The sequence below is a fragment of the Rissa tridactyla genome, chromosome Z, assembly GCF_028500815.1.
Source record: "Rissa tridactyla isolate bRisTri1 chromosome Z, bRisTri1.patW.cur.20221130, whole genome shotgun sequence".
NCBI classification, from domain to species: domain Eukaryota; kingdom Metazoa; phylum Chordata; class Aves; order Charadriiformes; family Laridae; genus Rissa; species Rissa tridactyla.
Genome location: NC_071497.1, coordinates 60,867,494 through 60,878,671, shown reverse-complemented (window position 1 = coordinate 60,878,671; position 11,178 = coordinate 60,867,494). Strand labels below are relative to the sequence as shown.

General features: G+C 46.3%; 1 protein-coding gene across 1 annotated transcript; it reads right to left on the bottom strand.

The window, feature by feature from the left end:
* Nucleotides 1–1,789: 1,789 nt before the first annotated feature.
* On the bottom strand, nt 1,790–10,718 carry CRHBP (corticotropin releasing hormone binding protein). The gene is made up of 7 exons (XM_054186125.1): nt 10,638–10,718; nt 10,102–10,195; nt 9,296–9,453; nt 7,034–7,244; nt 5,561–5,709; nt 4,047–4,164; nt 1,790–2,533 (listed from the first exon to the last, which is right to left on the bottom strand). The coding sequence occupies exons 1-7, from the start codon at nt 10,716–10,718 to the stop codon at nt 2,376–2,378; spliced, it is 969 nt and encodes a 322-aa protein (XP_054042100.1). The 3' UTR covers nt 1,790–2,375.
* Between the last annotated feature and the right edge of the window lie 460 nt (nt 10,719–11,178).

The window sequence follows — 11,178 nt, the reverse complement described above, 5'->3', positions numbered from 1 at the left end:
GAATGGCTAACTGGCTGGGGTCTGGATTTTTCCAAGACAGCCAACAGAGTGGAGTGATGTCATTGATGGTGCTGTCTGAATTTATGTTGATTAAAAGGAGTAGGTGAAGTGACAACCGGTTCTGGGAAAACCAATATGAACTTCGTATTACGCATGGAGCAAAAGCAATAGGTGGTGCTGTCCTACGCAGAGTGTTGTTTTTCATTCTCCTCCACCTATAACAGTAAGTTTTCTCAGTAATAGAGTCCACTTCTGTATACTATGGAAAGAGAAATCGCAAATCTCTGAACATTAAGTATCTTTTCTACAAGGCCTTGGTGTTTTGGAAGTATTTAAGTCATGTTAGGATTGAAAAAAAGTACCACATAAAGCTGAAAGGTGGGAAATCCCACTATGAAACTGCACTAAGCAAGAGATTTTAAGTTTAGCTTCATTGGTGATCTAGTCCTGAGCTGCTGGACCTGAAATGTGTTGATGTTTCAACTCCTCCCGTGTTTCTTAGTGACCAAGGAACAATATTTTAAAGCCTTCTCCATCTCTCCAGTTTGAAGGTAGTCCTGTAGGTAGGTATGGTCTGATACGGGAGGCTCCAAGCTTGTTCCCAAACTGCCCAGCCCAGCCGCATGCCCCGGTTCACCGAAGGGTACCCGGGAAAGGCTGGTGGGGCTGCACATGGTTAGGGCTGCCCTGACAGTGACAGGCACCCAGAAAGGATGGATGAGCTGAGGGGGGATGTTGGGGGACAGACAGCCTCTGTCACTGCAAGTTTCCTCAGGAAAGAAGCTGTTTCGTTGAGCCCCGATTTCTTTACCCTGATTTGATGTCTCTGGTGCTGGGTGGCCATGCCAACACTGACAGCACCGCACCAGTGGCTCATGAAAGCCACGGTGGGTTGCATGGGGCCAGAGCAGGGATGTGGTGACCAAGGACACCCACTCAGAGCCCTGAGCCAGGGCTGTGCTGTGCCTCGGGGCAGCCAGCAGTGGTTTTGTCTGATGTTTTTTGGAATAAAGCAAAACATTCCCACAATCCCCACCTTTTCCACAAACACAGCCCTGTAGGGTGGAAACACTCGCCTTAGTCTAATGAGGCTGGCAAATACATCCTTCTGTTCACGAGTCAGTCGCCAAAACTGGGCTCCCAAACCCCTGCAGAGGGAGAATCTGAGGCATTCTGTAGTTTCCACCCACTTCAGTGGGGGGGAATTAACTTCAGAGCTGATGAATATTCAAGACACTTGATTTTTGGTGACTGACTATGAGATTAAGAGCCAGAAATCAGTGCTGAAGGTCTCAGGCGTGCAGCTGGATTAATCAGTCTTGACCATTAATTGAACATTGGAGGAGGAACAATTTGCTCTCATTATGGCCAGGTAGCACTCCCAGAAAACAAACCAGTCCCTGTGCCTCCCTCCGAGCTAGGACACAAGTCTGGTCCTTTGCTGCACTGTGCTTCCTAGAGCCTTCCAGGCTCACGCTCTTCTTCTGGGTCACCGAAGGTCTGGAAAAAATTAATCTACACTTGTCTATCCCTGCCTCCATGGGCCAGCAGGACATCTGGCCAAAAAACCTTAAACTGGGAATGTACCAGCTAGAACGTGCTCCATGTGAAGGTGTATGCAACATTGGCAAAACAAATTTCTGCCCATAACGTTACTTTAATAGTCCACAGTTTTACAGCAACATATGTTCAAAATTATAATTTTCAGAAAACTGCACAAGACTTAGGAAGTTTAACCAGAATGTTAAAAGAGCTCTTGAGAAAAATACACCATAATAAGGTTTTGCCAACTCTTTGAATGTATTTATTCATGTTTGGATTTGTGTAAGGAAGTTTCCATGCTATAAATTTTTATTAAAAACATGTCATTAGAAATAAATAGTACATTTATAGTCATAAACAAACCAGTAGTTTTCACACACATTAATGTTGTGTTTCCTCTTACAAAACTGGAAGTGTATTCCACCATCTAATTTTTTTGTTTATACCTGATTTAAAAGGATAAAATTGCTTTTTTGTTTATACTTACTGTAGGTTTTGTATGTCCTCGGACTAGATACACAGAGTGTTTGTGTCTGTTTTCCTAATAATATTTATATGGGAAACATAGCCTTCTGTTCTTGCTATTGATTTTGGATGTGATAAGTGAGCTTAAATACTATGGAAAAAAAATATAATGATAATAACAAAGATTAATACATTGGTTGCTTTTTCCTCCTTGCTCATGGGAATGACTGATTTGTATAAGAAAAAGAAATATGCTTGTACCATTGAAAGGCTCGATAATACCAGCTGATTAAAGGAAAAATAATATTTTTCTTAATTCACCAGAACGTTATTTTCATTAGCTATGTGAAAATTTGTGGCCTGGTCTCTCAGATACTAGGGAAGCAGAATTCCTCAATGCTGTTCTCCTTTCTGTTTTCCGTTTCCTGCAGATCGAGTTGGTGATACTCAAATGTCACACGGTTGATGTGTTTGCCACTGGAGACCATTCGCAGCACGGTATTGTCACAGCCAATCTTCATTTGGGCTAGTTAGGGAAAAGAGATATAAAGATACGCTTGTATTAGAGTGAGGGAAAAGAGAGATATGGTGTTGGAAACCACAAAGCACCAATACATACAGTCTTGGAAACAAAGCCAGTTTGTGTGTAGCAGTGACCAGCCGGTGGTGGTATTGCTGACTAAATACCTTCTTTTGTATTTGTTAGTTTTAGTTTACGATGGCTTGGGTATTTAATCAAGTGTTGTAACCTTTACTCATGCAAATGCCACTCGCTTCCCATCCACCCACAGTCTTACATATGTATAGATAGACACGACGCAGAGGCCTGTACATGTTTGCGTTTGGGAAGGTACGCTACTGTTAGAGACCATGAGCGATAAGGGCAATGGCAGTCTCTCCTGGTGATATCCAAATTTAACAATACTGAAATGTTTCCTGTTACAGGGATTAGTGGTTTTGCGTGTAAGGAGGTTTTTCACAGTAACAAAAGCATCTTGGTGGCAGTCCCACCAAGACAAACTCAAATGGCAGTGCCCAGCACATGGACTCATTCTGGGGAAAATCAAGCATATCACTAACTGCTGCTTTAGAGGAGCCATTTGAGCAGGGATTTGGCAAAGCCTATTTCATCTGCGGAACTCGGAGCACCTTCCTCACTGGAGAAGAAATCTGGTGGGTCATTGGGAGAGCGGGGGCTGCTGAGGTGGGATTTCCCTTCCTTCACACCACCAGGAAAGCACATTTTAATCTCATTACAGCGCTCAGTATTCACTCAGAACCAGTGCTTGCTGGTTAAAGCTTTAAACAGTTCCTGGACCATTAAGTTGTGGTGTGATTGAAGGCAAGGGAGACCACAGGCGCGAAGCGCCAGGCATGTTCCTGCCCTCCAAACCTGTGGAAATGCTGCTTCTCTGGTGCACCCGTTCACATTCCTGGGGTACTAAAAATGTGCCACAGGGACCGGTCTGTCGCGTCGCTGCAACACTTCGTACTCCGCTGTATTCAATATTAGCGAAATTGAGTATTCTTATTTTTATGGGGAGAAAGAGGTCACTGACCTGGCATGATAGTGAAACAGGTTCAGAGCTCCTCCAGGCTTCAAAACAGAGAATGGGAACTCTGAGGCTTTTGGGGTATGTGTTACTCCTGCAGCAGAAAAGGAGGCTTTGGAAACACTGAGTAGGTAAGAAAAACCTCCTTAACTGAAAATGTAACTGCTCTTCCTTCATGTGTTATGAATTTCTAGACTCATTTATCTGTTGACGCTCCACTAATCGTATGTGTCATAGGGCAAGCATTTAAAAAAATATGTATAATTTAATCTTGTTATAATGATTACTGCAGGGGCAAGCAAAGATGGTTGTGGGGGTGCTGTATCACACAGCCCGGCTGCAGGCTCAAACAGCTTTACCTCTCATGTTCTGCCACATGTGAAGATCACCAGTCTAGCAGGAAATGGAGGTCTGGGGGTGCTCTGCACAACTGCCTCTGGTTAATTATTTTATCATGTGGAGGTAAGTGGAAAAAGGAGTTCTTACCAGACCCGTGAAAGGAGTGACAGAGATCAGCCAATGGAAACATCTTGGATGGGTCTAAGCCAGTTCCTCCTAGCAGCTCTACAAAATCTCCCACTCCTGCACAGCCTGCTGATGGCTTCTAAAAAGGCAGAGATTAAAAGTTTTTTATCATTTATCTTATTTATATTATTTATTAAGGTAGCAGTTCTCTAGACATGATTGCAGCCAGCAGTCCTCTGTGCTCAAACCTGTGTGAAGTCAGGCTGTTCTCATCCTGAGCAACACTACTTCGTTTTGACATTAGTTAATTTTCTTGAAGGTTCCAAAGAATACCTAAGTAGGCTCTGAAAATTACTGACAAGTAGTTAAGGTGTTGAATCAACTGCATTTAGAGCAGATAAGGAATCTGATTCTGCATGCTTAGACATGTAAACAAATCGATACAGGCATGGGCTGCATGTGTGCCCGCACTAAACTGGGCAGCAGGAACTTAAGTTCCACTATACCATACTTATTCCCAAGCAATAAGTGTTGCTAAAATGTGCTATTCTGTCAAAGTTTAATTAAAGTAGGAATTAAGCAAAACAGTAGTTTTGTATGACGACAATGGCTTAGCGTGTATTAGACTCACAAGTGTTCTTGTCCTGAAAATTAATGCTGTTTGCCAAAAAAACTTCTTGCGCGGATACCTTGTGCACCTTCTGCTTGTTACCCATACGCTACTATTTAAGTACCTGGTTTCTTTATCGTCCTATTGCTGTTGTCTCTTTTCTACCTACTGCTGAATAAGTCAACTCACTTGTCCATCTCTCAAAGCCTGGTTTGCTCAGACACTGGCAGTCCCCATGAAGGACATAGGCTGCCAGTCTCACTGGCAGCAGGAAACAAACTTTGTTGCTCCTATCCTTGTGGGTATTTTGGAATTTGCACCTTCTTAGACCTCCCAGGCACAGGGGGCCACCAACAGCTTTTGTCCTCTCCTGTCTGGTTGTCACCAAGCACCACATGCTGTGGCCAAACCCCATCCCCGTGCTGAGCATCAGAGCAGATGGAGCAGAGGATGCTTAGCATGCTGAGCAAGGAATCAGTTGTGAGCACATTTGTATTTTCTGCTTGCTAATACCTCACTATCTAACCCGCGTCTCCTTTCTCTGTTCAGAGTGGTTGCTGCTTCCATTAGTTTAAATACAGACAGAGAGTTTAAATAGAGAGTGCTCTCCACGGGAAAGCACTCCTTTCTTCCTAATGAAATTCTTACCCTTTGTTATGGCAAGCAATATTTACATGCATTAATGGTACTTTGCATAATTTGATTGCCTCTGTAACATTACAGAGACAATAGCAACAGAGACAGGCTCTGCTCTCATCTCTGGGGGGAAACCAGAGCTCTCAGCATCCGCCTGCATGGTCTGGAGCGTACATGCCTTTGCAGCCTGCGTCGCTCACAGGCTGCCCCTGTGAGCTTCACCCCTTCCCTCTCCCACGCCCAGGAAAATCGCAGGGGGTAGTAATTTCTTCAGAAACAAGCAACTCACCTTTAAAAAGAGGCCATTTAAATGTCCCAGAATAAGATCAGATATTTTTATCACCACAGGGTAGATTATGGAGAAGCTGCAGTTTCTGTGCTGATGAGAAATGACCATGGTAAACCTTCCCGAGGGAGTCTGAGAGATGACATTGCAAGCTGCGGGATGGGAGAAGGTACAAGAGTTACTTGTGCAGTCGTCACTGCATGTAGCAAAATGATGTACTTTCAGTACTAACAAAGAACAGATGATTTAGTTACTGAGAGTTACAACCACATGCTGAAAAATATGCATATGGCGTTTTCTGGGATTCTTGCATAACATTTGTTCCCTAAAACTTCCCTGCCCATTGCTTACTGTGTAGCATGAGGTCTGGCAGCACTTGAGAGTGAAGTGTTCAATGGGAGAGCTCACCCCCCAGATCCATACACCAGGGGCTCATGTTGTCAGGGGCTTGTACTGTTTGCCAGTTTGAAGGAAGCTAAATATGGATGCAGGGCTTTTGTTTAGCTTTGATGGATTATCACCTGATTTGGCTGGTTATCGCTGCCAGCAAACCCCTAAGTCCCATTCTGCTCCTCTTCATTGGAGTTCTTTACCCTAGAAAACATCCCATTGAAACTAGATGGTTTTATCTTAAAGTTCGACCTTAAGACTTCAGGTGAGGGAGTAGCTTATCATCTGTGTGTGCAACCCAAGGTGTCCTCCACGCAGACCTGGAGGCCTGCAGCTGCTTCAGCCCTCCAGTGAAGGACACAAGCCACCTCCAGCAGCTGCACACGATAATCATATCCACAGGCATGAAGCCACACCAGCGTGGAGACCCAGCTTGCAGGCTTGTGTCTGAACAACTCGGACCAAGGACCAGGCAGACTTGCCACTGTCTTCATCCTTTGCATGGTGAGGCGGATGAATCAGACTGGCCTGAACGGTAATTGTTAAATGTCTTGCCGCCTCTTGAAAAAACAGTGCAAAGGACCATTATTTGTGCCTTGACAGGTCACAGGCTTAGGGAAATAACTTGCAAATAGGTCCTTGGGATCATATATCACTCACAACTATGACATAACTATTCAATACTCTGTCTTTGCTGTTGAACTTTTAAAAATATTTTTTCCTCATTGTTCACCCAGATCTAGAAATTGCTGAGATTAAACTCTCTCAATTATCACTGTTTGTTGTAGCCAAATATGATGGAACATGGCAATATTAGGTTGGAAGAGATCTTTGAAAGGAAGAACATTCTGGTCCCGTATACTGATGTCACACCTGAGTTCTCTGACAATTCACTTACTTTTTCTGGAGACACACACTGAGCTTGAGTCAAACCCTCAGGTGTGCAGGTGTGCCCGGCTCCGCTCCGTTACTGGAGCCATGTCCGAGCAGATAATGCCAGCAAGAGAATTCAGTGCAAACCAACGCGTTCGTTTTGCTTCCTTCCCCAAACACAAGCCCCTCTGATGGTATAAAATGCAGACTTACGGAAGAGGTTGGTGTTTTTCTTGACTGTGACAGTAAATCCATTGCCTGGCCGGTGAATGCGGAAGAAGATCATTGCCACGTTCTGCGATGACCTGATGCTCCTCTGAATGTTGCCGCTCTCACAAAAGTCTACGTATCTTTGGGAAGTGGGGAGGGGATGGTCCAAGGAACTGGGAAATTTCTCTCCTTTGAGTATCCAGCCATCAAATACCTACAGGGGTTCAATAATTGAAAACAAGGCTTTTGCTTATTGCTCTGTTAGTGGGGAACAGAAACATGAAGTATTACAGACACTGTTTTACTTTGACACCAGATGGCCTGTTCAAAGCCACCAATTAAAAACAAAAATTCTTTGTACTTACCAGTTTCCTAGCATTTAACTAATTATTCAAGCATCAATACATATTTAGGAAAGGCACATGTGCAAATATTAATGTGGTCTTTATTTCCTTCAGATGACAATTTTTGTGACCTTTTTTTGAGGAAAGCAGCTTTGCTCCAGCATCATCACATTTGCATAATTTTTTTTTTTTTAAATTTCTTACTATTGCAATCTCATTGTTACCAAGAGAAGTTTCTGACCTGCTTCATTTGGAAGCCACACGAAACATAAGTCACCCTCTCAAACTCTGGGAATTAAGTTCATTGATCTGGCCTGCAATTTTCAATCAATTATGTTTTGCAGCTTGTCGTTAATGGACCCAGAGGCCTTCCAGAAGTATTGGAATACAATAAAACTTCAGGGAGGAATTATTGGCAGAGGTATTGCTCTCTCCTGCCTCCGTTCTTTCGGCTCGTCCTAACCACTAGAAAGCAGAACAAATGCTGCCTACTTGGCTGGACCTTAAGCAGCAACCTCCACAAATCTTTCCTTCACAAGAAAAATAGCAACATTTTGCCCTCACTATCTTCAGGGGAACCTGTCAGAAGTGTGTCAGAACCAGAAATCTGTATTAACTCAAGAATAGCTGCGCAGTTGCCTGCCTTGCTGTTTCAATTGCCTCCTAGCCGCTCTCACTCAGTAATTCCTTCTACACTCCAGTCAATACTTTGAAAATCCGTGGACCGTATCCTGCTAGCACTTCAGTCAGTTATCCTAATGTGAGAATGTGGAAAAGCTGCAGGATCAGCCTCTGGATTTGCCAGAACTGTAAATTTTCTGAAGCAATGAGACATGGGTGCTCAGATTACCACAGGGAAAGAAAAGCTGTCTGTATAAATACAGTAGTATAATGCAGAAACCGCGGACCCCATGATCAAAGGAAGGAAACCTCTATAAAGCCTGAGAGATCTCTTGGCATTTTTCTAGCCTCCATAAGTGGCTGTAAGTCTAGGTACAAAATCCTTGGACCCACAGAGGCTGAAATCAGCCTCCCTGTAGCAACCTGGGGAGGGACCCCAGCCAGGGGTACGGGATGGAGGGACAGGATTCCCCAGGGTAAAACGAGCAGGGGGGCAGCATCTCTCCAAGTGAGGGAGACAAGGAAAGGGCTGAGGGGCAGCTTTCCTCCCCGGAGCTCAGCTCGCCCCTGGTGAGGACAGGGTCTGTGCTCAGTACAATGGGCAGAGCACAGGGGGCCATTGAGCCTCCCATTCTCTCCTGAACTAAGTTTGGATCCTGGTCAATATTTCTGCCTGCCAGCAAAATGCGCTGGTATCATTTTTTGATACTGGAATGTAAACATCTCTGAGTCACAAGCCTCTTTCTGTTCAGAGCCAGTGTCCTGAAAACTTCTAGCCGGGCCACTTGAAAGAAAGCCTGCAACAAACCACTCATTAATAAGCTGCTAAGTGACCTGCGAGCAGAGGTCCTGGAGCAGTTAATAGCCATTCAGAGAGCTGTGTCATTATCTGCAGGGCTTGTGTGATTCATGGTGCAATGAGAAAACCCTCCTAATGGGGCCGAGGGGCTCGGCTAATACTGACCGAACTTTTCAGTCGGTCCCCCAGCTATGGACACAGTGGAGGGGCGCCTGGAAAAGTTCGGAAGGGCCAGTGCTGCAGTTTGGAGAGGGATCCTCAGCCTGCATCCAGCTTTGCTTTAGGGAGGTGGTGATGTGAGGGGACATACCCAAAGTACCTCAGGGAGGAAGAACAGCCATCCCAGAGATGGCTACTTTGTGAAAGCCTCTTCTGCACACACGAACACATACATGCTCATACACACACGCGTTCACGTGCCCCTTCCACGTGTAGCAAATGTCTCACACTTCGGATGAGAGCAGGGAAGGGGAAGCGCAGCGGGGCGTGCTAGCCTCTTACCTTCAGGAAATCGCCCCCTTGGCAGTCGATGTTTACGAAGTCGTAGTCTATCGTGATGAGCTCCTCAGGCTCCCCGATGAAGAAGGTCGCGCAGTGCAGCTGCGGTTGTTCTGCGGTGAAGGTGAACTGCCCCTCTATACTCAGCATGTCGATGCACCCTGGAGAAACAGAGAGAGGGGGCTGCTGCCTCAGCCTGCTGGGGAGGGAGACCCAGCACCAGCTCCTGCGGTGCAGGGAAGGGGGGAGCGAGGAGAGACCCCCATGCTGAGACCCAGCTGGCGGTGAGGAGAGGGAGACCCAGCTGAAGCAATTAGGAGCCTGCTGAGCATCGGAGGATGAATAGTAACTCGCAGGTGTGAGCACAAGCATGCTATGGGGGGGCACAGGGGGAATGCATGTTAAATCAGCTCTGAGCAGAAAACTCTGTCTCTGTGTGTATGTGCACAAGTGCACGGACACCCCGTTCCTTCAGATTTCTGTCTAATCACAGCTTTTCCATCTGCCGCATCCCCTGGAGATGTGACCCTGCCCAGGGACGTGGGTGGATGATCCCCATCCTCCTCCCATTATTTGTGACCCTCAGCTCTGAGTCCCAACCTTATTTCAGAGCCCTGTTTCCAATCTCTCTTCCTCAAGCACAGTTTTTCTGAGATTTTAACATTTTGTCCTTCTTTTCCCCTTTCTTGCAAAAAGTGCCTGCAGCTCTGTCACTCCCAGATAGCCCCCTCCCGCCTCCTGAGCCCTGAGATCCCCCCAGGACTCTCCCACCCACCCATGATCCTGACCAGAGCACCAAAGAAACTCACGGAGCGACCGCCGGTAGATCTGCCCTGCAGACAGCTCTCTCTTCAGATCTTCACTGAGGAGCAGGAAAGGCTCATCTTCACCAGCATCCCGCACCTGGTGAAGGAAAGAGGGCAAGAAGAGGTTGGGGCAAAGTGAAATAGCAGCCCCCTCCCTGCACGTCTCCAGAACAGACACCTGCAGTTTAAATCCCTCCTCCAGAAACAGTGCAGCTGGGGAAGAGATCAGTCAGAAAGCTGCCCACTTGCAGCAGAGAGGAACAAACCTGGGACCTAAGAGGTGATCCTGGTAGCTCAGTGCACAGTGAGTCTCTTAAACCCTCAGCAAAAATGCAAGTTTCAGTAAAAGAAGGATAAATACCCTGGGGAGGGGACGAGACCATTGGATTAATGTTACCCAGGTGTACATTTAATGCAGGAGGAGCGGGAATAGGAGAGGAAAGAGGAAAAAGCATGATGCTCAAAAGCTGGGAGTACAAGTTAGAAGACAGCAGCTAAAAGCACAGTGGGGTGCTTGAGTCATCAGCCCCGTTGCTCACCTCTAGGTATCTGGTTTCCCCCTTGGAGGCTGCCAGGAAGATGAGAACGAAGTGGCATTGAAACTGGAAAGCGGATGGCATGCTGACACCTCCTCTGGCAGCCCTCCCTCTCTCCCCGCGGCCAAGTTTCTCCCGGTCTGCGCTGGTAGGCAGGAGCCACTGGGGTATCTTGGAGAGACTCTTTTTATAGAGCAGTTGGGAGGGGAGGCACTTGGTCCCCGTACTGATAGGGTAACCCATGGTAACTGAATTCCTCTTGCAGTGACACAGTACGTGGGCATGACGAGGGTCCAAATCACAGCCACGAATTTTCAAGACGGTTGAACTCCCCTTGCTGGCAGATGTCTTTTCTACTTATCTGTCTGGCGGAGCAGAAAAGATCTGGGGAGGAAAGCCTGTTCCCGTGCAGCCGGGGCACTCGCCTGGTGTATTTATTTCCAGTAACTCCAAAGAAAGTAACTGGAGTTACTCCCTCCTCCTCTTCTCCTGCTTTCCAGTCCCAGGGCATTTCGGACATACAGGGCTCCCTGCCTCCCTCCTG